The sequence below is a fragment of the Sarcophilus harrisii genome, chromosome X (genome assembly GCF_902635505.1).
Source record: "Sarcophilus harrisii chromosome X, mSarHar1.11, whole genome shotgun sequence".
Classification (NCBI taxonomy): Eukaryota; Metazoa; Chordata; class Mammalia; order Dasyuromorphia; family Dasyuridae; genus Sarcophilus; species Sarcophilus harrisii.
In genome coordinates, this window is record NC_045432.1 from 6,754,983 (window position 1) to 6,779,736 (window position 24,754).

Sequence of the window (24,754 nt, forward strand, 5' to 3'; positions counted from 1 at the left end):
GCACTCGGGGGCGAGTGGCGGGTTGGGCACGCGAGCGCCTCGGTAATAAAGGGGGCGGGCTACCGGCGCGCGCCGGGGCCAATCCAAGATGGCCGTGCTGGCGGTGCACCTCCAGTCGGACGCCTTCTTAGTGGCCCTCAACCATGCCCTCAGCACCGAAAAGGAGGAGGTCATGGGGCTCTGCCTCGGCGAGGTAAGGGGGTTCGGAACTTGGGGCGGCGCCGGGGGCTCTATGGCTAACTCTTAGTTCCCCCAGCTGCCTGTGGCCACCCCCCCCCCCATACCGGGGTGGGGCGGCCCTACCGAACGGGGGGGGGAGGGGTAGATAAGGTGAGGGGGTTACCGAGGGGGTGGAATGGGAGTCTCCGACGGGGGCGGGGCAGGGGTAGCCGAAGACCGGTCCATTGCGGGGGTGGGGGGGGGAGACGGGGACGGTGCGGGCCTGTCGAACCTTCTGCCGCCCCACCCTCCCCTGCGGCTGAGGCGCTTTAGGGCGACCTGCTGAGGCCTAGGCGGGGGAGGCGGGGGAGGGGGGGGCGCGTGGCGATCCGACTGGAGGGAGTGGGGCAGGGTGGGGGCGGCGAAGCTTAGGTCGGCAGACTCCGGCCCCCCGCCGGGCCGCGCCGTTTTTCCCAGCCCCCACCTTCCACGGGGTGGGGCGCCGGGACCTGCGAGCCGGGGCGACCTTAGATCAGGCCGCCTTAGGGTGGGGGCGGCTACGGGCCCTTGGGCCCCCCTGCCCTCATCCGGGTGAGACGGGGCGGTCCGGCCGGGGGGGGGCGCGGTGCCGCTCCTGGATGGGACGCGGGGGGCCGAGCCCTTTTTGCTGCAGGGAGCGGGGGGCAGCACCCCCATACTCACAGCTCTCACTGAGCCCCAGACCTAGGCCAGCCTTGCGTGGTGCGGTGGGAGCTGCCGGCCTCCGAGCCCCCTCCTCCCGCTCTCTCTGCTCTTCCCCTCCCCTCGTCTCCCGCTCTCCCCCTCCCCTCTCTGGTCCTCCACATTCTGCTCGTGCTCTTCATCTCCCCCCCCACCGCTTCCCACCCCAATTCTCCCTCCCCTCGCATTCACTCATTCCCCCTCCCTCGCATCCCCCATTCCTCTCTCTCATCCCCCCCTGTCCTTCCCATCCCACTTCATTTTCCCCCCATCACATCCCATTCCCCAACGATGGCTGCTCAGGAGGTCTAGCCAAGCCTTGTAGTTGGACTAAATCTTCCCAAGTAAACGCATGAGGAAAATCTCTCCAGCGAATAAAGAAAACGAACAATAAACAATATATATTTTTCCCTTTTTAAAAACGTTTATTGCTAGGTTATACAATCCCTCATTAAGTTTCTGCTTCGAACTGAGCTATTTGAATACGAAATGCAGAAGTGAGACTGACGTTACACCACTGGTCTCTGAGAGCGATTGTAGTCCGGTGGTATTTGCAGATATTAGAATGGCAGGATCTCAGTCTCGCTCCTTCATTTGCAAATCCCGGTCTCCTTCCGCAGCAAGTCCAAATTCCTTAGCTTGCTATTCGAGGCCCTCTGCTGTCTGTCCTTAACCAACACCTTTAACCCATTTCCCCTGATTTGCCTAATTGGATGCTTTACCACTTCCCAGACGGTTTCTTGGGCCCCCAACTGAATTCTCCTCCCCCCCACCCCGGGCTGCTTCCTCAGCGGCCCCCACGCTCCCGAACCGCCCGCTTCGGGTGCTCAGCCCTCGCCCTAATGCTCTGTGCCTTCCGAATTGTCCACAATGTTTATCCTGTGGCGGGGATTCTTAACCACGATCTGGGAACTTGTTTTCAAAAAAGAAAAAAAAAAAAAGGTTGGATGTAAGAAAAAATGGGATGATTATTTCAGTAGACTCGATTTCTTGCCTAATCCCATGTGTTTAAAAACCTGATGCTGAGAAGGGGCTCACCAAGGCACCAGACCATCTCACGACTCCGAGGTGAAAGTCCCTGCCCCGTAGAATTGCCTTTCCTGCGGCTTTCCAGTCGGTGACCCTCAGACGCTGGCATTTTCAGTTCATTTTCCCCCCTCCCCCCAAACACACACGTGCTCAGATATGGTAACCGTTGGTCAATGTTTCCAAATAGGCAATTCTCTCCATCTGAATGGGTTCGATACTTGTTTTTTCTTCTGATAGCAAAAGACGCAATTTGATCTTTGGAAGTGAGGGGTCTCATGGCTGTTTTGGGGCTTTTCTCTAGGTGGAGGTCGGCAAGATTGTCCACATCCACTCTGTCATCGTCCTGAGACGTTCAGATAAGAGGAAGGATCGAGTGGAGATTTCTCCTGAGCAGCTTTCTGCTGCTTCTCTGGAAGCAGAAATATCCTTTGGGGTGCAGCTATAGCCAAGGGGGTGCAGGGTGGTTTGCAAAGTCTGCAAATCTCAGGATCGGATCTTATGGCAAGGAACCTCAGCTAATCCCCTCCCGCCATCTTAGAGTGCTATTGGGATATAGCCACCGTGGGAAGAATTGAGAACGCGCCATAGCGGGGCGGGACAACTAGCGGGGTGCTTTCGGGGAAACTCTTGAGTGAGTCTGGTGATTGCTGGGAGAACCACCTGGACAGATTCCTCAAGTGAGCCTGACTGCTGGGGCACCTGGAACCCTTTAAGTTGGACTTGGGGATTTTTAAAGAATTCATGGCAACCCAGCAGCTGGCCTGGCTGCTTCTTGTTGTTGTTCGCTCTAGCTCCCAGCTTCTTACTTTTTAAAAAATTTTACCCCCGATCCTTTTTCACCTGACAAATTCTTGTGACCTGGGGTATATCAGTAGATAATACAGGTAAATAAAGCAAACATTTACTCATAATAAGTCAGAATTTTGACACCTCCCCCCATACACATTCAGTTATTCGATCCCATAGAGCAGCGGCCCTCAGAGTGGAGTCCAAAGAATTGTTGGGGTCTCTGAAACCCTTTCAAAATTGTTTTTTATTTCTAAATAGTAAATAGCTATCCACATAACCCACGTGAACAAAAACTCTTTGAACAGATTCTCGATGGTTTTTTTTTTTTTAAAAACAACATGAAGATACTGAGAACAAAAGTTTGAGAGCCACTGCCATAGAGGGTCACAACTCACAGTTTAAGAAATTGGACTCTAAAGGAAGAGGCAAAAATGAGGGTAAAAACGATCAGAACATTACCAGTTACAATTAGAAATGGCTGGCAAGCTGGAAGAGAAAATTAGTTGTTTTTAATGGAAAAATGACAATTTGGGGGATACATTAAAATATCAAGTACTTTTTAAATACCCATCTGAAGTTAATTTAAGAGCATAAGAATAGATTACATACATGTATGTATATGTATTATCGCCATCCACAATCTACATATACATACCTATATCTGAAAATTCTCTTACTGCTCAGATTGTCTTAGACTATTCTATTTGATTCTCCCCTTTGAGTTTTAGGATAAGGCAAAAAAAATCTGTTGCCATAAGAGCAAAACAGGCAATATCAGAACAATTTTGCCTTTGATACAGGCTCGGTGCCCAGTACCCCAAACAAGGCACCAAAGCTGCCTATGTTGATAGAGGGCCTCATAGGGAGCTTCCTGACCAAGTAAAATCCCAAGTCTAGTTAAGAGCCAAAAAAAGTGGAAGAGGGGAATGGGTATAAGTACTATTTTTTTTTTTTTTTTGCAAGGCAGTTGAGGTTAAGAAACTTGCCCAGAGTCTACATCCAGCTAAGAAGTGTTAAGTGTCTGAGGCTGTATTTGATGTCGGGTCCTCCTGACTCCAGATCCAGTACTGTATGTGTAGATGGCCCAGTGGCCATCCAGCTATCCCTTGTTACTTGATCTTTTTTTTTTTTTTTTTTTTTTTTTAAGCTGAGGCAATTAGGATTAAGTGACTTGCCCAGGATCACACAACGAGGAAGTATTAAGTGTCTGAGGTCATATATCATGGGACTTTATAGAGTTGGGTGGTCTTTTAAAAGCACCTTTTATGGTGCTTTTAAAATTCCCTTTTATGGCCCATTGGTCAGATTCAGTTTGCTGAGGAAGGTTGAGGAGAGAGAGGAGAGGAAAAAGTAGCAGCCCCTAATTAAGAAGTTGATCCTCAAAAGGGAGAAAAGATATGGGATGTTAGTTTTTGAGATATGTTAGGGATAGATTTTTGAGAATGGGGGAGACGTGGGCATATTTGTAGGCAGGAGCCCAGAGCCACAACATAAGAAGGGATTGGAGATGACAGAGGGGGCAATTTTCAGCAGGAGGTGGACTGAGGATTGTTTGTGCTGGTAGAGGGTTTAATTTTGGTCAGGAGGGGGGCCGTTTCCTCATGTGAGAGGTGAAGGAGAGAGGGATAAAAAGTGACCCAAGAGGAAGAAGATGGGAAGAGAGGAGCTCATGGGGAATGGTCTCAGTTTTTTATTTTATTTTATTTTATTTTATTTTATTTTATTTTTGTGTGTGTGAAATGTAAGGCAGGATTCAGTTATCAGCTGGGGAAGAGGGGGCAGGGGAGCCCTAGGAGGAGGGCTGAGCAGGTTTGGAAGAGCCTCTATGGAAAGTATGAGAGGGAGTCTATTGTCTGGGGGTTAAGTGAGGTTGGGTAACATTAATTTGTAGCAGACCCCATCAGAACAGCTGCACGATTTTCTCTACCTTTGTTCCAGGGGGCTAGATTGTAGGAGAAAATGAGAGGAATGGTGGGGGAGTGATTCAAGGCTGAAGCTTGGCTGGGAGTAATCAGGGGTATATGATAAAGGCTTGAAGGACTCAGGGGGAGGCCTGGCTAGACTTGACCTTGTTTATGAAGGAAACAAAATGGGCAGAAGAGGAGAGGGCGAGCTCTCCCCTAAGATAATGAAGGAATAATGGTCTGGGAGAGAAATGAAGGGTCAACAGATGAGGGGTCAGAGTTCAGACCAAAATTATGGTTCGCTAAAGGAAGGCAGGAGAGACTAAAAGCTAATAGATTATGGGCAGATAAGGGACTTTATGAATTTCTGAACAGGGATTTGTGGGTGGTGGCGAGCTCCAGACTGTGGCTGAGGCTGGGGGATGGAGGAGGAGTTCGCCCCTTCTGTAACTGCTCATTCTTTGGGTTTTTGTTAACTTTGCCAATCTGATGGATATGAGGGAGATGCTTAGAGGTGCTTTCATTTGTATTTCTCTAGTTATTAGGGATTTGGGTCATTTTTTTTCCTGTGGTTCCCAGTAGCTTAAATTTCTTCCCTTGCAAACTACCTATTCCTATTCTCTGCCCATTTATTAGTTGGGCTATGAATGGCTTTTCTTCTTATAAATTTGAATCAGATTCTTATATATCTTGAAAATGAGACCTTTGCTTCAAAGTTCTTCCCCCTATACACAAATATTGCCATTCTAATTGCTTTCCTTATTTGTGCCAAAGCTTAATTTTTCTGAATCAAAATAATCCATTTTGCCTTCTGCAATCACCCCTCTCCTTTATTTGGTTCTGAAGTCTTCTCCTGTCCCTACACCTGAAAGGGGATTTTTTTTAGTTCTTGTTCTTGGAAATAACTTTTCTTTCCAGATACCTTTTCTATCTTGCATCCATTCGGAGCTTTTCTCAGCACATGCCTGGGATATTGATCCAAGCTAGACTGCTCTCTATTTCAGATACCCTCGTAGTCAGTCCTAAACTACCAGCTTTCTTTTTTCTACCTAATTTCTTCTACTTAGGGGCCCCTCCATTATTCTTTAATTATTCCATTATTTTAAAGATCACTGCTTTGTAATATAAGATTGCTGCTACTAGGCCCCCTTCCTTCCCACTTTTTTTGTCATGATTTCTTTTGAAATACTTTACTTTTTGTCTCTCCAAATGAATTTCCTTTTTTTTTTTTTTTTGTTTTATTTGCATGGCACTGAACAAGTTCATTTACATATTAATAGTGTTATTTTATTCCTTTGATCTCTTGTTGTGCAGTTGTTATGCCTGATTCTTCCTTGACCCCATTTGGGGTTTTCTAGGCAGAAGTACTAGAGTGCTTTGCCATTTTCTTCTCCAGCTCATTTATGAAGAAACTGAGGCAAACAGGATGAAGTGCCTGTCCCAGGGTCACACAGCTGGGAAGTATCTGAAGCCAAACTTGAGCTCATCTTCCTGACTCCAGACCTGGTGCTTTGCTCACTGCACCACCTAGCTGCCCTCTCTTGGCCTTTCCAATATTTAAGTCTGTCATTATTTCTGTAAACAGTTTTATATTCTGATAGTTCCTGGGTATGTGTCAGTATGTAGGTTCCTATGTACTTTATTCATTTGGTAATTATTTTAAATGAAAGTTCTCTTTCTGTCTCTTCTGACTGGATATTTTTGGTAACAGAAATGCTGATGATTTATGTGGATTTAGTTTTATATTTTTTTATATTTTATATATATTTATATATTATATATATTTGCATATAAATATATACTTATATATATTTGTATATAAATATATACTTATATATTTGTATATAAGTATATTTATATATTATATATTTGTATATAAATATATTTATATATTATATATATTTGTATATAAATATATTTATATATTATATATATTTGTATATAAATATATTTATATATTATATATATTTGTATATAAATATATTTATATATTATATATATTTGTATATAAATATATTTATATATTATATATATTTGTATGTAAATATATACTTATATATTTATATATTGCATACATTTGTATATAAATATATATTTATATTTTATATATATTTATTTTTTATATTTTTATATTTTATTTATATTTGCTAAATTTATCATCTTGATTAAGTTTTAGTGGATTGTGGTATACTCTATTCATGACATGCACCAGAAGTGATCATTTGGTTTCTTTTTCTGTGTGTCTGCTCATTCTCATTATTCATTTTGCTAATGTTTTATTTAAAATGTTGACACCATTGTTCATTTGGGATATCACTCAGTCACGATTTTATGTTGCAGTTTGCCTGCTTCTCTATATTCAGCGTACTTAATTCTTCCTATAGCAAGACTATCCCATGGCATTAATGTCCCACAGTTTGTTGAGTCAGTGCCCATTTGAGTGATGCATTTACTTCCCAGTTCTTCGATAGAACAAAAATTGCTGCTATACGTATTTGGCAGTATGTGAAGACGTTCTTTTTGTCCGTGACCTCTTTGGGATAGAAGCCTAGTCATGGACTTTCCAAATCCAAGGGTATGGACATTTTAGTCCCTTTGTTTGCATCATTCCAAATTGTTTTCCATTTCTATCAGTAAGCACTTTTAAAGCACCTGTCCCATGCCCTGCAGGCACTTTGCTAGGCACTTTGCTAAGCTCTAAGGATACCAAGACAAAGGTAAAACAATTCCTGGCCTCAAGGAGCTCATCTTCCTTTTGGGAGGTTTTTGTTATATATTGTAAATTTATAGTTAATAATGTATCATAACAAAACCTCATAATATATAATTTTATATATAATAATATTATTATGTAATTGTTGATTTTTAATTGGCTCATAGATGACTTCCTTCTTTCCCCTTGCCCTATCAAAATGTTCCAGCCCAGTCATGCCCTTTGTTGGCCAGTCCAAAAAGTGGTCTTGATGTGCATTCTCTCAGGAGGGGGGGAATGTGTTTCATTTGTCTTCTGAATTCTGCTTGGTCATTCCATAGTTAAGCACTCAGCACAACATCCTACCATTTTCATTTGTTCGTCTATTCTCCAATTTATATGGGCACCCCCTCAGATTCCTTTATCTGTAGTAGATCCTTTTATGTAGTACCTCAGAAAGAGCTATAGAAATTTTTTTTATTTTTAGGGTTTATTTTATTTCTGACTTAGGACTTGTTTAGAACTCCCTGAGTCTTCCCTACCTCTAAATCATCCTCTTTACTTCTTTTTTCCCCTTCTATTTCCCAGTTGAGTGAAATGTATTTCCGTACCCAACTCTGTGTGTGTGTGTGTGTGTGTGTGTGTGTGTGTGTATTCCATCTTGGACAAGTTTAAATGAGAACAGTGTTCAAGTGTTAGGCACCCCCCCAACTTCCTCTCCCTTATTTGTATAGATATCTACTTGTGTACCCTGATTATGTAAAAATGATTGTCCCTAAACTCCCTTTCTCCACCCCCCCAAAAAAAAGATATATTCCTGTTTCCCTCACAATTATTATCAAAGCATAACAGAACCACACCTGGACCTGCTCTCATTGAGTTCCTTCTCTGGACCCTAATAATGACAGGATTCTAGGAAATCCCAAACGGATCATCTCATACTTGAATGTAAGCAGCTCAATCCTTGTTTGGCTCTTTAGCATTATTCATTCATATTTACCTTTATATTCTTCTTTTGAGTTTTGTGTTTAGATTTGAAAGTTTCTCCTTAGTTCTGGTCTTTTCATCAAGAATGCTTAGAAGTTCTCTGCTTCCACCCCACCTTAGCCAGAGCATTACATTTAGTTTGGTTGAGTAAATGATCCTTGGCTGTAAGCCCCTATTCTTGGCTTTTTGGAATAGCATATTCCAAGTTCTCTGCTCCTTTAGAGTAGTGACTGCTAAATCGTGGCTGCTCCTAACTGTGGCTGTTTAGTACATGGACTCATTCTTTCTGGCTGCTTGGCTGCTTGCTGTAATTTTTTTTCTTTGACCTGGAAGTTCCAGCTTTTGGCTATATTGTTCCTATGGATTTTATTTTGGGGTTTCTTTCAGGAGCTGACTGGTGGATTCTTTTTTCATTTCATCTTCTGGTTCTAAGAGATCTTAGAAGTTTTCATTTGTATTTTCTTGACATATTTTTCTTTTTTTAAAATTTAACTTTATTTAACATTTTCTCCAGTTACAATTTTTAAAAAGATTTTTGTTTTTAAAATTTTTGAGTTCTAAGTTCTCTCCCTTATCCTCATCCACAATTAAGAAACCCACATTTGAGGTTATGAAAAACATTTCCACACAAGTCAAGTTGGGAAAGAAAACATAGATCTCCTACCCTAATAATAATAAAAATTTTCAAGAAAAATTTATTTAGAGGGAGAGGGAGAATGCTTCAATCTGTAGTCAGGCTCAAATCAGTTCCTTCTCTGCATATGGATAAGATTTTTCATCATAGATCCTTCACAATAGTTTTGGATGTCAGTCTATTTTTCAAGTCAGCTAATTTTGTGATAAGATAACTTATACTTTATTCTGTTTTTTTTTTTTTCTGGTTTTTGCTTTTGTTTTCATTGTTCTTGTTGCCTCATAGTGTCATTGTTGCCTGGGCAAGTTTTATACCTCTTAGGGTCAAAAGCTCTTAATTCTCTTTCCAATACTTCCATAGCTCTCGTTTTTTTCCCCCTACTTTTTCCTGTAGCGCTGACATTTCATTTATAAAACTTTTTAAAAAATTCTTTTAAACTCTTGCTTCATCTCTTACAGGAGTAGTTGAGTTTGTACCAAAGCTGGGTTTTTTCTGGGCCTTTGCTTGTAGATGTTTTGAAGCGTTTTAAGCTCTCTTGCCACCATAATATCTGTTAAGGTGGGCTTCTTTTGATTTTCCATTTCTGCAGCCTACTTTCTGACTTCAGACTTGTTGTTAGGGGCTGAGCACTTCTGGAGGGAAGATCTAGGCCGGTCCTCTTGCTGCTCTTTTGGGCTATTGAGTCAGGATTTCAGGATCAGCTCAGATTAGGGGCCTGCAGGCTTGCAGTGATCCCCAAAAGGTCTGATTCTGGACAAAGTCTGATTGCTCTCCCTCTGGTCTGAGGCCTGCAAGTTCCTGACCTAGTTCTGACCAATGGGAGACTTCCCGGCAGGCTTAGCAGGTAGAAAGCACTGTTGGTTCGGAGTGACGGAATTGTAGGCCTTCCTTTGCTTTAGAATTCCCACTGGTTATTTGTCTGCAGGCTGCATGCTAGAAGGCTGATTCTGAAGCCTGAGTTACCTCACGGCTGCTGCTGCTGCTGCCTTCTGGATTTCCTCCTTTCTCCATATACTGCTTGTGGCCTCCCTTCCCAATGATTCCTCTCTGCAGATTCCCGGATCTGTGAGTCAGACTTGGGTAATGGGGGTCAGAGCTGCCATTTGGCAACTGTCTCTACTGCAGTGCCCTGCTACAGGTCTGAAATGCCTTCCCTCTCTGGGTGTTGAGTTCTTTCCCAGGGTGCTCCTGGCCCACTCCTGACCCAAGTGTCTGAAGACTTCTCTGCCTATCTCCCTAAGCTGATCTGGGTTAGATAAGGGACTTACTGTACCTTTTTTTGGTATTTTGCCCATGTTGAGATGTTAATGTTAAGAAGATAAAATGGAATATAATATCTATAAAGTGCTATAGAAATACGAATATAATAGGAGAAAGTATGTGATGAGGTGAAAACTAGGTTGGAAGCTTTAAGAAAATTTGAAGGAGATAAGATGAAGTAAGTATCTCCATACGATAAATGGAGCTTCACTTGTGAAAGGTAGAGATGGAAAGTACATTCTGGGCATAGTGTTCCAAGAATGCACAAAGGTGAGAAATGTTGATTGAATTCAGAGAACTTCTAGCCGTCCAATTTGGGGAGAATATGATGACCAGAAGTGGGGAGGAAGCAATATGAAACGAGATAGAAAGGGGCTTTAAAAAACTAAGACCAACATGAAATGTATTACAACAGAATAAAAGAAAAAATCATAGTGGCAACTTGAGAGGGATAAAGACCTCCACTGATCTAGACCTAACTTGCAAACAGTCCTCTTGCACACAGATCTGGATTGTTGACACGGAATTGCTATGTAATTTCATAGTAAATTAAATAGGAATTGATATAATTCCTCCTTGGCTTTTATATTTTTAAAGTTAAGGTTTAGGGAAAATGCATACATAGCCTCTACATTTCCAATGTAGCATTTTAAGAAATTACATTAAAGAGAATGAAATTAATAAAGACATGCAAACATTTCTCATCTTATGTCAGAGAGGTGATGATCTAGAACCCAGCTTCTTAAACTGGGGGTTTTCTTCCTAAACTGATTCGTTGTAATTTTATTTTAAAGCTCCCAAGAGGAACAGAGGAAGAGGCTTGCGAGTCCCAAATTCTAACTTCCCAGCTCAATGAGCTCTGCTTAGATCTTAACACTTAGTCCCTCCTCTCCCCCAGAGACCTTGTGTGGCCTGATGTGCCCAGCACACACTTGGATACCTGGCTTGCCAGGTTTTCCCAGGGTAGCCTCATCTTTTGTAGCCAAAGTCATCTACTATGCTTCAGCTTGCAAATTTCCCTGGAGCCAACTGCCTGCCCAGCTTCACGTCTTTAGCGCAGTCTCTGTTCTGTACAACCCTTGTGATAGTTTTCAGGCAACCTGGTGTCTTAGAAGCAGATGCTGTTGAAGCCTAAGAGGCAGATTAGAAAGCTGGGCCCTTTGCCTTTGCTTCTCAAGGCTCCTCTATTCAAAAATGAGAATTTAATTCTTGGCACACATGTTCCTGAACAGCCTTAGGATACCAAAATATTTGGGGTAGCAAAGAATTGAAAACAGACTCGGTGCCCATCAGTTGCAGAATGGTTGAACAGATTGTCCGAGAAATTTGGGGACACTTGTATAAGTGAGTGGAAGCAAGGAAATAATATATGCAGTGACTCCAGTGATGTACTTCTTGAAAAGAACACTAGAATTTGGTGGATGGCTATGTAATCCTAGTGACCCGTCTTGGGCCTGAGGAGACGTGAGGAAATGCACCACCTTCCTTCCCTTGGAGAGGTGGCTTGACTATGGGCGGAAAGGAAGTAGGGCCAGTTTCCTCTGAAAACGCTTCTGATTTGTCAGTGTTCTTTCTCTCCCTGCTGAATCGAACTTAGTTAACTGGATTCGGTTTCATACAGATTCATGTTCAGTGATTCAGTTTGCATAAGGACCTTGTACTTGAAATAATGGCGTGTGTCTTTTGTATATTGTCATGCTGCCTGCTAGTGTCGCTACAAAAGCCAGTGCTAAATTCAAATCCCGGGTTGTGGGAAGTGACCGTGTTATCATATAAGGAGGAAGGTCGCTGGCTCCATCTTCTTACTAGCTTTTATTTCTATAGGACTTTCAGTCTTTCAAACCTTACATTCTCATTTGAGCCTCCTTGAGGCTATGTGAAGGAAGTTCCACAGGTATCAGCCTCTTTTACAAAGAAGGAAACTGAGATTCAGCTGGTAAATGTCTGAGCCCCGACTCCGGACCCCAGCTGGGCAGTGCCCACCAGAGAAGGCAAGAGAAGGGGATGCCTTTGAGCCGGGAGCCTGAGTCTGAGAGTGTGAAAGTCAGGTGCCAGCCTCCCACGGGCAGCAGGGTGCCTTGGGAACGGGACTTCACTGACCTGAAACTGGGCCAGAGCCTGTTCATCTTCAAGCTGCCACTGACATAATCCCACCCAAATGGTGCTTTTGAAAAATCCTTAACAATCTTACAGATTGACTGAGCTGACCGGTCGTCCCATGAGAGTTGTGGGGTGGTATCATTCTCATCCCCACATAACTGTGTGGCCATCCCATGTTGGTAAGTATTGCGTAGCCCAGCGCTCTGCACGTAGTAGGTGCTTAATCAATGTTCATTGACTGATTGATTGAAGTAGTGGCTCGTGGCAGCACCAGTTGCCATGGCAAAGCCTCTGCTGATTCATGTTGAATGACAGATAAAGGAATAGTGAGGATGGTTTTCCTGGAGCTGCGGAAAAGCAATTGGATTTGGATTAAGCCAAAATCTAGCTATCTTGTCCTGGCCAGGGAGCCTTGCAGGGGCAGGGCAGGGGGTGGGGTAGGAATAGTGAGAGAGGAGAGAGAGGGAGAAGGGGGATGAGAGAGAAAGATTGAGAAGGAGAGAGAGAGAGGAGGAAAGGGAGATTAAGAAGGAGGGTGAGCCAGGGGGAGAGATTGAGAAATGGCCTCCTGAGCCCCAAGCTGGGCTGCCCAAGGGGCTGCTCTGCAGGGGGCATCTGAGCTTTGCCTGCTTTTGTATTTGCAACACAGAACACCCCAAAATGACCCTTTAGTTTTTATTTTTACTTAGAGTTGGGGTTTCAGCAGCCAGAGCTACACCCATTATGGAAACATTTCTCCTCCAGCCCCTGGTGGAGTATCTACCCAAAAACCAGCTCTCCATCAGAGGTTCATGGAAGGTTCCTTAGAGACCATAGCGTCCAGGGAGGCCTAACGGGTCACATGGTAGTGGCAGATTTGAACCCCCGGGCCTTTTGTCACCAGAACCAGTGATTTTGGAGATGCTGGTACATACTGTTCACTAAGGGTGAAAGCCTGTGTAGTGGCCTTTCTTTGAGGAAGAAGGGAAATCACTTCTCGCTTAAACAAAATGGCTTAGAACTATAGGCCTTAGGGATGGATAGATTGGGGAGGGGGAATGGAGGGAAGGGAAGAGACAAAGACACAGAAAAGTTGGGGGTGAAGGGAAGAGAGGAGGGAGGAGAGAGACAGAGACAGATAGAAATGGAGGATGGGGGGAGAGACAGAGAGAGGGAGATGGGGGAGTGAGAGAGAGACAGAGGAGAGATGGGGAGTGAGAGAGAGAGACACACACAGAGTGAGAACCCTTTTTTAAACTAAAATCTGCCTACCTTTAAATAGCAGTTTCTGAATTATTTGGGATTTTCATTCATTCTTTTTTTAAAGGACTGATTTATATTTAGGTTACTTGGAAGGACAGAGGATAAAGTTTCCTCATTGCATTTTGGCAATATTTTAAGTAATCGGAATGAAAAAAGATTTTGTGAGAACCTTCAGTTGAGCATCTACCATAGCCTTAGCAGTCCCGTTTCCTCTTACGGAGCCTCTCCGATAACTGTCTGAGGGACTGTGGATGGACAGTGACGGCTTCTCTGTGTGTCTGATGTTTGTAGATATTCGCACCCAGGCCATGTATCAGATGATGGATGAGAGCTTTGTGGGACTGATCTTCTCCTGTTTCATTGAGGACAAAAACACCAAGGTATGTAGTGGGTCCAAACAGAGAACAAAATCCCCAGCAGAGTTGGAAGGAGGAGAAGGGAGGAATGGTCCGGATTTCTCCTCCCCCTCCCAGGACCCTGGGGACCCTGCTGTGTGCTGGCCATCATGTGACATGTCAACATCCACCCAAAAGCTCAGACATCCTCCATCTAGACCACACGGGGCCCTCGGAGGCCCCCGTGTCCAACCCTGGACCCCGAGGAGGTTACCTAGGCGGGAACCAGGGTACCCCGGATTTGAAGTCAAGTCCTTTGGCTCTAGATTTACTGATTTCTACTCTGTTGTACTGGGTCCCGTGACATTTGGTGTGTTTTAATTCTGAGCGTCTTCATTATTTCCTTGCTGCCTATTTTCCTTCTTCCTCTCCTCACCCTCTCTTTCCACAGGCTTTGTTTCTACTTGGGTCAGGATTTCAGAAGGCAGTGTGGCGTGGTGGGTGGAGACCCTGGCTCAGTGACTCCCTGTCCATGTGACTTTGTGTGTGTCACTTGTCCATAAAAATGAAGGCTTGGCCTCCATGGCCTCTGAGGGCCTTTGTTGGCTGTAGGTGACTGGAGGTAGATCACTGGCTCGGTGCCCTCAGGCTGGCTGGCCAGCCTGTAGCTCCATCCCCTGCCACCTCAGATGCTGTCTTACTGATCTCCTTGGGGTTCTCAGGGCTTATAGGCTAGGTGACGTCAGGGTACCTTGTCCCCCCCCTTGTTTTGATACCATTTTGTATTAATTTCTGCAGACTGGCCGTGTCCTCTACACTTGCTTTCAGTCTGTTCAGGCTCAGAAGGGCTCTGAGTAAGTATCACAACTCTGTGTGTGTGCGTGTGCATACATGTATTGTCTATCTGTATATAGTATGCCTGCCTGTGGGAAGGGGTGTGGTTTCTATTCTATTTTTCCCCTCAAATTTTATAGGATTTTCACCCAGGTATAAATCAACCTAAGCATCTCAAGTAATGCTTTAGACTACCTCTCTCCATAAGCATCCCTTTGAGGCATGAATTATTAGCCATTTCTGCAGATTGGAGGCACAGGGAAGCTTGGGATCCCATCATCAGCCTGAGAATAGAACTTTGGATTTCTCATTCTTAGCTTTTAACATTTAACTTAACATTTAACATTTAGAGGCATTTTGGCGGAGTGGTTAAGAACAGACTTTGGAGTCTTAGATCTGTGTAGCAACCAGGGGTATATGGATCATGTGACCCTGGACTGCACGTGAACCTGGTTTTTATAACTCATTTGCTAACAGGTATCAGGGGAGGAAATTTCTCCTCTGAAAGTTTCCTGTACCAGTGGGATCACAAGTCCAAGCCTCAAACCTTCCCATAATATTAACCTTGCTCTCTTCCCCTTAATTACTTCAGCCTTTCTGGCTCCTGGCCCAGCTGTGGTGTAAACCCGATTTCAGATTCCTAGTATTAAAACCCCAATTTCTTTCAGAGTCACTTATTTATGAACAGACACTTGCTATTGAGAATGGTCTGCCTTCCCATGATTGTTGGGTGAACCCGTCTATCAGTGAGTGCCTCTCTTTCTGGGAACTCCCATTTCTTTATACATCTTTAGAACAGGGTCTCCTTTGTCATTTGGCAAGATTGCTACAAAGGCCCGACTATTTGTTAGCTCTGTCAGTCAGAGAGTACCTGAGTGGCTTACAACTATAGATCTTAAGGGCTGGATAAATGGGGGGGGGATGAAGGGAGGGGGAAGGGAGACAGAGAAAGAGAGAGGAATGAGAGAGACTGAAAGGTGGAGAGAGAGATTGAGAGAGGGAAAGGAGAGGGGGACGGGAAGAGAGAGAGAAGGGGGAGGGAGACGGACTGAAAGAAGTGGGGGAGAGAGACGGGAAGAGGGAGAGAAGAAAGAAAGAAAGGAGCAAAGGGAGAGGAAGAGACAGCAGTGGGGAGGGAAGCCAGATACACACAGAGAGAGACAGAGGAGAGAGAGAGGTGGCCAATGGGTGAGAAAGAGGAGATAGACACAGAGAATGAGAACCTTTTCTTTGCTGCTTGGGAAATGCCAAGTTCCTGTGGTTTTAAAAGCTAAACTTCAGGTGTTTAGATAGAATGTCAGAGGTAGCATTTCGGAGCAGTATCTGAGTAAGCGACATAACCTGCCTGTGCAGCTGGGCCTTTTTCATTTGTGCTTCCTTGTGAAGATTTTTTTTAGCTTCCTCTCATTAATAGTCCAGCCAGCCTTAACGTGTGTGGATTCCTTCGTCACTGCTGGTGGCCTTAGTACAGGAACGAACAAGGAGGACCTTCAGTGTGCTGTTGAGCTCCTCTCTGGGGAACTCTAGGTAAAATCTGGCTAAGAAGCCTTCCTTCACCTTGAGCTCAGAAAGCCTGGAGGAAACATTGGCACCAGTGAAATCTGGCAAGGGCCAGCTTTTTAAAGCCTTTTTGGAGTTCCTCATTTTCTCTGGTTATGTTTGGTAGATATTAGGTGCCTACTGTGTGCTGAGCAGACAGCATAACTAATAGATGCCCACAGCTTGGGCCGCAAAAGTCTTGGGCTTAGCCCGCTCCTGCCACTAGAGGCCGCACGTCACTAGGCTTGCACTATGGAAGAAGTTAGTGAGGTTTTTGAGGAATCTGGTGAATCCCAAGCACTGCTCAGTGGGGAAAAGCCAAAAGAGGTCTCCATAGGCCTCTAGGAGCTTATAGCCTGGGGAGAGAACTGGACCCACACAAATAATAGTCATGCAAAATAGTTAAAGAAGGAAGCCTAATCACAGTGGGAGGGGAGGTGCTGGGGCAGCATTTTTAGTAATCTTTGTTTTAGGGACAAGTCTGCCCAAACCAATTTTTTATTAATTTAGCATTATTCTAAATTCAGGTATTTCTGGCCTATAGAGCGAAACATCTAAACTCGTTTATGGTCTGTTCCTTGTCTCCCAACATGCCCTCTCACATGTCTCTGCCCAAATGATTTGAGGTAATGTTTGTAGGAACCTTAAAGAAGGAAAGTACCATAATATGTTCCAGTACAGTTTGAGGTTCAGCATTAGCCTCTTCATCTTCACTACTCTGTTCCTTCCCTGGCCAGCCCTCAAATGTCATTGCCCCTAGGTGGGTCACAGGGCAGGGGAAAGAAAAGGCTCAAAACAGGCCACTCTCAATCCATTCAGAAGAGGACAAGGAAAGGTTAAGGTTGGAGAACAGATCATGTCCTAATATTTCCAGGCCAAGAAGCAGCAAAGTTGAGCTTTGGGGAGAAAGCCCAGCACGATAGACCCGGGAATACTCTGAGCGGTTAGTGTGGCAATTTCCTGTTCTCGCCCATACCTGCTTGGATTGAATTTCTTTGGTGTATCCCAGCTCAAGGGGGAATCCTGAGTAATATAGGACGTTGGTGGAAGACGATGGTCAGTCAGCAAGCTGTTTATTAAGCACCTGCTGTGTGTCAGGCTCTGCTAAGCTGCCCATTGAAAGCCAAAACCCAGTGTCTGCACTCAAGAAGATGAATATTTTTGTGTCTGAATATCTACGGGTATACAAACTATGGGCAGAATCATTGGGCAATACTCAGCGGGGGGGGGGGGGGGGCGCGTTACTAGCATTCAGGGAGATTAGGAAGGACTTCCTGTAGAAAGTAGGACTTTTAGCTGAGTCCCAAAGGCAGCCAAGAGGGAGAGATGAGGAGGGGAGCATTCAAGGCACAAAGTATAGGCTTCAGTTGGAAGATAGACTTTCTTGACTGAGGAACCAGGAGGAGAGTGGCACAGGCTTGTGGAAAGGTAGGAAGGGGCCACCTTAGGAAAGCCTTGGCTGGAATCCCATAGAATTTGGTACTTAATTCCTGGAAGAATTTTTAGAAGGGGGGGGGGGACGACGGCTGTTGAATGGTCTGTTTTTAGGCAGATCACTGGCACCAGAGGGAAGCTTCGATGGGCTACAAGGAGGACAGGTGACTGGCCAGGCCGCTCTTTGGCAGGCAGGGAACTGGACGGATGGCGGTGCCCTCAATAGTAATAGAGGGATGGAAGGGCAGGAAGTGGGGATGGTGAGCCCAGTCTTGCCCGTGGTTAGAGATATATGCTGGAAAACTGAAATCGGAGGTCCGCAGAGAGTTTGGGGCAGGAGAAGAGAAGACTTATAGACACGGTTGTTCTATCTATGGGGGCTGATGGGAGTGAAATAGGACCAAGGGAGTGAGGTCTGAGGACTACCAACCTAGAATAGAGGAGATATAAATATAGGAGATATAAATAGGAGCAGGCCATCTACCCAGATTTGAGGAAGACTGGAGAACTGGAGGAGAACCGGCTAAGGAGCCCAGGTGGAGAGGTGCTAGAGGAGCATCAGGGGAAAAGGCAGTGGCCCAGCCCAGGAGATCCAGGACCTTGTAGATGGAGGAAAAGCTGGGGAACAAGCCGTTCCTTAGCTTGTGTTCTCTAGTCTTTTCTTTTCTGGGGGAATCATTTAAGGTGTTTGATAAATTGAGCTTTTAATCTTAGGAAAGTGTATTGGGCCATTCAAATGGGAAATGTAAAATGGGAGGCAATTCAGAGCCATTAATATTTCCTGAGGACTTTCATTGGGGTCAAAGAGCTTGCTTAAGCAAGCAATTAGCAATTAAAAGGAAGGTTCTTGGAATTTTAGATTGAGCTGGGAATTTGGAGGAGCCTTAGTTCGGCTGCACCTCTACCCGGCTTTTTTTTTGTGGCCTGGGAGGTGTGGCAGGCCCAGCTAGTGAGGCTGGGCAAATGAATGGTCAGCATATGAATGGGGTTTTTCTCTCTTTGGAAGTCAGCTTGTTGACTGCCTTTGAGCAGTTGCAGGATGAGGAATAAACTACCAGAAAGCTCACGACCAGTTCTGGAGCTGCCCAGACTAGCCTGGTTTTGTGGTGGTGCCACTGAGTCCCAGTCCCCATTTAAAGCCACACCTGATAATAAGCCCTCAAATTGAGCTAGCTGAAATAAACAGTTGGAGAAATCCTTGGTTACCTTCAACCTCAGCTTTTGGAGTGACCATTAAAGGCCTGGTGGCTTTTGTCAGCTGGTTCAAATAATCCCAGCTGGACCTCGCCTGGCCAGGCCCCTATTGGGTTCCCCTGCTGGACTTCGTCTCTTTGCTAAGTAGTGATGTGAATACGTGGGAGTAGGCCATGTGGCAGGCCTAGTGCCTGACTGGGAGACTTGGGTGGACCTGGGCCCATCCTACCCCTGAAGTTTGTCATCCTGTGGATCTCGGGTACTTGGCCCAGCTCTTTCCAGCCAGCTCTCTTCAGACTGCTAAGTTACAGAGCAGTTACTTATCTGGCTCAGTGGAGAGAGTTTCCACACTGGGCAGTTTGCATACTGACTAAAAATCCTGTGAAGCTAATCTGACCTCAGACTTCTTTTCTGATTCTTGGCCCTGTCTGCCTCCTGTTGTGATGCTCTGTGCCCTCCCAACACAAGGAGGTGATACAGGCCCTTCACGGAAGTGTCAGCAGGCCAGAAGGCTGTTCCTGGATCTCTGAGGCTGCCTCAAATGCTCCTTTTACAGGTATGAGAGAGTTGATGTCCCACTGCACGTTTTGCCTCAAGACACCATGGGGAAAGCATCCCTTGAGGCAGCCATTGAATTGCCCAAGATTCTGTGCCAGGAGGAACAAGATGCCTACAGAAAAATCCACAGGTACTGGCGCCATCCATTGAACCCTGGGAATATCTGTAGTGTGACTCCCCTCTTGAGGAGTAGAAGAGCAGCTCGATGTTCTGTTGACAGTATTTTTGGGTCAGAGGCAGGCATGTGGTCTTCAGGCTCCATATTAGAAAATGAGATGCAAGGATAGGAAAGGGTCGATCCCTGCTCACTCGAAATGCAAGGCATCTCAAATCCCTTCTCCATCAGATTTCTCCCCTTTACTTGTAACCGTCTATGTGCTGCATCCTGGGGACCTGTTGCAAGCTGCGAGCGTTGCTCTGCGCGCTATCCTCCCTCGAGAGCTACGTGGTCCGGCCAGTCTCAGACTCCTGCTTTCTAGTCTGGTCTTGAGTATTTGCTGCCCACTTAGGGTAAAGGGAGTTTGGGAGTGGAATGATTGAAGGCTAGTGTTGCCCTTGGTGGCCTCAGGAGCCGAGATTGGGGTTCTCTGCAGTTCGGTCCTCGGCCCTGGGGAGGGCTCAGGGTGGCTGGCGCAGTTAGCGGGAGGAGTGGCCTTGGCCTCTGGTGCCTTGCTCTCTCCCCCAGTCAGTGTGGCCGGGAGCTTAATGGAAGCTTTGTTCCTGGGAGGCTAGGCAGGAGTAAACGAGAATTGGGATAGCCAGCCCCGGTTATAAGGAGCACACGTTTTCAATGGGGCAAACAGCACATAGTGAGATGTCCCTGGAGGGCAGATGGCCAGACCCTGGCATCCTTAGGCTGTCCTGGCGGGCGGGACGAGCATCCAGGACTCCGGAGGGCAGGTGGAAAGGCCAAGTCAGCCTGGAGCCTGGAGTTCCTCTTGTGGGGGGTGGGGTATTCATTAATGGACTTTTGGGCACCCAGACATGTTCCACTTAGACAACCCTCTGCTGATGGCAGACATTTGTTGTTTGAAACTTAACAGCAAGGAACTGTCATACAGATCCTAATCCTGACCCCGTAGGATTCAGTAGATGATGACATCTTCCCAAGGAGCCAGGCCTGCAAGTTCCCCACTGTCTGACTGACCTCATTAGGAGTTTGTCCTGCTTAGTGAAGCTGGCCCCAGAATGCCCTGGGACCTTTCCTCTAGGCCCCTCCCAGTTACCACTCTTTGATGAGCCCAGGGGCCCTGTCAACATGAGTGTGATGGGAGATGCCATGCTCCGGAGCGGTAGTGGACAGTTTGCAAGGAAACAATGGTTCTTGCTGTTTGTTGCTAAACATCAGAAACGTTGGTCTGATAAATGCCCAAGGCCCAACAGCATCTTTAGGCAAGGGCTGAGCCAAAGGCAGCAGAAACACTGGCTCAGTCCCCAGCGGGGAGAGACCTTCATGGTCTCCAGAGTTGGAAACGAGAACAGAAATCCGCAGGGTGGAGGCCAGGCTCTGGGGTGCCGAGCACTGGCCGGTTGTGGGCCGAGGGTGGGAAATGTTGGGGATGGGCCGTGGCTGGATTGCCTGAAGGACAGGCCTCCCCAGCACTCGTTCTGTCTATTCAGAGGAAAGTCACTCCCCACAGCAGCCCGGGGAAGACATGGTGTGTCTGGGCAAACTCTTTCTCAGCTGCTCTACCTACCCAGGGCAAGGCAGCGGGCACTCTGGGAAAGTCAGCCACAATATGGATGTGCTCGCTGGGGGGGGGGGGGGGGCGGCGCAGACAGCCCCTGCTTCAAAGAACTTGAGTGAGTTCTGTGCAATGATAGCTCCAGGGAGAGGGAATAGCTTGGGTGCGGGCTCTGTGGTTGCCTGCCAGGCTGCCCCCCCCCCAAATCTCTGTTCCACTGGCCTGTCTGTCCATCTAGAATCCCTTGACTAGATATTCATTGCTTTGGCTTTCTCCTATGGCCTCTTCATATCCAACACCCATGAGGAGGAAGACATGGAGCCAGTAAGCCTTTATGGTGGGTGGCTTTAGAAAATGGCTTGGTACCTGACATCTACCCGAATATAATTGAGTTCACCAGTTCGTCAGGGGCCCACCAAGTGCAAGGTACTTTGTCTCACTAGCTGTGGGACTTCTTGGCGAGCCGCTTCACCTTTGCCTTAGTTTACTCATTTGTCAATGGGGATAGTGATAGCAGCTGCCTCCTAGAGTTGTTGGGGGGCGCTAGGGAGCTCTGCTAACCTGAACCCTGCTTTCCTTCAGCCTTACCCACCTGGATGCTGTGACAAAGATCCACAATGGCTCAGGTAAGGGGCTGGGCCCACGGATTCGGGCTTCCAGGGGCTCTTTTGACAGAACGGTCACTCTTGGGGTAGATGGCCTGGCCCCAACAATGGAGTCCTCACCTCCCACCTTTGGGGACCTTGGAGGCCCCCCACAGCTCAGGCTCAAGAGCCTGTGGCCAGGGGACCTTTAAGCGGGCAATGCTTGTAGGGAATAGCAGCGGAATTGGGCATGCAGAGCTTTAAAATTCAGCCTTTGAAATCAGTTAAAAATTGAGGCTGGAAAGAGTCACAATCAGTACTTTGAGAAGACCCCACAAAGACAAAAGGGAAAGTCCCCTTACGGCAAAAGGCAGAGGGACCCTGAGCACAGAGAAGGTCTGCTAGGCAGTCCCAAGAGGGAGGGCCCAGAAAGCTGGGGAGAGGGGGCATGAGCATGCTCTTAAAGTGGGCAACACCAAGTGCATGGAGGCTGGAAACGAAGAGGCGAGGGCTGGGGATACCCTAGAGTGCAGCAGGTGTTAGGGGGAGGAAGAATAGGGGCTGAAAGGTTCTGGGAGGGGCCCCCCTTCTTGAAGGGCCTCAAACATAGAGAAGGCTTTCTCTTCTGCTACAGGCAGTGGGGAGACACTGCAGGCTTGCGAGCAGGGACGTGTGCCTCGAGAAGATGCTTTTGGGGACTGTGGGGAAGAGGAGAGTGATCCTGGGGTCAGGGAGGCCCCTCAGACAGCGTCTCTGTCTCTCCCCTTTTTCTTCGTGTCTCTGTCTCTTCCCTTTCTGTGTCCCTGTAGTTCTCCAATGTCTTTAGGTTCAAATACTCCTTCCTGTGTTTGGCCTTTAAAAGTCTCCCTCCCCGCTTGTGCCCCCGCAGCCCCCTGGCCTGCTCACTGTTTCCCAGACACTGACAGCATTGCCCCTCGACCCCTGGCCTTGGCAGAGGGTCTCGTGGGGCCAAAACCTCATGGTCTTAGATTTGTGTGGACTTCTGTATGGGTGTGGATGGGGACGTGTGGATGGATGGGGAAGTTGGAGGGTTGGAGGGTTGGGGATATATGGGGGGGTGTCGAGTAAGTATGTGTGGGGGGGTATGTATGTGGATGGGAGTGGGGGGTGGGGGGGATTGGGGTGTACATGTACATATGGTAAGTATGTTAATTGTGTGTAGATGGGTGGCCACTGACTGCTGGCACCACTTGACAAGGGCCACCAGGCCCCAGAGCAGCAAGGAAGGCGGGAAGTTGCTCTCTTCTAGGGGAGCTTCTTTTGCCCTCCAAAACCTTCCTGGAGACGGAGGCCTTTTGAAAGAATTGCTTTTAAATCTAAATGAATTGGGTTTAAAAAATCCTGGGCCTATCACCGGAGCGAAAACGGGCAATTTTGATTAAGTGAAACGTCAACGTTTCTGCATAAACTCGAGGTGGGTAGAAAGCCCGATTCTCATCCAGCCTCCGACATTTAGCTCTGTGACCCTGGGCAGGTTGATTAACCTCCCCCTCAGCCTCCTCACCTTCCTCCCCTGAAAGTGGGGATAAATAAGCAGGGTTCTTGGGAGGCCACATGAGATAAAAAGGCTTAAGATGCCTTTATCAGGAGGTAGATAGCTCTCTGTTTCCTCCTGACAAGGAAGTCTTTGCAAATCGTTGACAGATTAAATAAAGTGTTCTCCTGGTCCTCCTCACTCTGCCTCAGTTTTCTAATCACCAGACTATATTCCACCATTCATTTAGCCATTCATCAGTGAAGAGAGCTGCCATAAAGAGACCTGTGCCCGTGTGGCTTTTCCGGCCTTCCCTGCTGTCTTTGAGCTATAAGCCTAATAGTAGTATCGCCAAGGCAAAGGTTATGGTTTAGTGACTTTGGGCCATAGTTCCAAGTTGCTCGTCAGAACGCTGGACCAGTATGGGCCTAATCTCTATAAATGGGGGGGACCTCCTACTCCGGCCCCACTCCTATATATACTTGTGTACCTTCCCTCCCAGAGATTACTCTCACTCATACCCGCCCCCATACACACACCCCTCACACGGCGGTGATCAAGCAACCATTGATGTGTCTACATTAAGGTAAAGTCCTTGGGGTTGGGATGGATGTGGTTTTGGTCAAAAATATTCCTAGTTCTGTAGAGTAAAGCAGACACTGGGAGTGGGCTAGGAAAGGTCAGTGTATGTTAGAGCTCCCCTTCTCTGCCCGTTATCCCCCTCCCAGATGGGGACTGGGTCTGTGTTGTCCCTGAGCCTTTAGAGTTCACACAGCCACAGGGCAACTTTCCTTTACTGAACCTGAGCGTTTTCTCCGCTCCTGTTCCTCCAATTCCAGGCCCAGCACTTTGGAACAGAGGGTGGGTGCTGCTTGCCGGAGAGGCTAAAGGTTGGGCTTCCTGAGGATCAGTGGATGCTGAGTGCGGGAGGGGGGGGGGGGGGGCCTTAAGAGCCCCTTCCCTGCCCCTCATCCTGCCCTATGCCCTTGCTCATTGGTAGCACTTTGATTCTCAGCAGGCTTGGCCCCATCTCATTCCCCCCAAATGAGATGAAATTTGGCTCGGGCTGCTTCTTGTTGTTAGTGAACCCGTCTTCTCTCTTTCCTCTTGAAGTGTTTACCAAGAACTTATGCAATCAGATGTCGGCCATCAGCGGCCCTCTCATGCAGTGGCTGGAGGACAGACGGGATTATAATCGCAAGCTGCTGCTCCAGTTGGAGCTCGAGAAGGTGGCCTTGCAGGAGGAGCTCGACAGCCTGGATTAAAGCCAATGGTGGATTCTCAATAAATAGTGTATCTGCTTCATGACAAATGGTGTAAGGAGAGATTGCCTTTGAGCCCCGGCCATAGGCCGGCCCTGTTGGGCTAGAGCCCTAGCTTCTCTAGTTTAGGCAATGATGGGAACTCAGCTTGGAGATGGGAGGGAAGGTGCATGCAGGCAAGTCCTGCACCCACGGGGTGAGAGTGCTGAGCGTCACCCACAGGCCCCATAGCCTGTGCCCTGCCGCAACCAGAATAGGCGGAAACGGCCATGGCTGCAGGCCAGACGTTGGGAACATTGGTTTTAGTGTGTCAGCCGG

General features: G+C 46.8%; 1 protein-coding gene across 3 annotated transcripts; it reads left to right on the plus strand.

The window, feature by feature from the left end:
• Nucleotides 1-66: 66 nt before the first annotated feature.
• On the plus strand, nucleotides 67-24,487 carry BRCC3 (BRCA1/BRCA2-containing complex subunit 3). 3 transcript variants are annotated; one of them, XM_031945178.1, is made up of 8 exons: nucleotides 67-193; nucleotides 2,210-2,329; nucleotides 12,366-12,453; nucleotides 13,808-13,896; nucleotides 14,650-14,705; nucleotides 19,409-19,540; nucleotides 21,678-21,721; nucleotides 24,288-24,486. In XM_031945178.1, exons 1-8 carry the CDS (start codon nucleotides 89-91, stop codon nucleotides 24,437-24,439), a joined length of 786 nt encoding a protein of 261 aa, XP_031801038.1. In that variant the 5' UTR covers nucleotides 67-88; the 3' UTR covers nucleotides 24,440-24,486. The 3 variants fall into 3 exon arrangements, with proteins under 3 accessions (XP_031801038.1, XP_031801037.1, XP_031801039.1); XM_031945177.1 differs by lacking the exon at nucleotides 24,288-24,486 and adding an exon at nucleotides 22,314-22,783; XM_031945179.1 differs by lacking the exon at nucleotides 21,678-21,721 and having other exon boundaries at nucleotides 24,288-24,487.
• The last annotated feature ends 267 nt before the right edge of the window (nucleotides 24,488-24,754 follow it).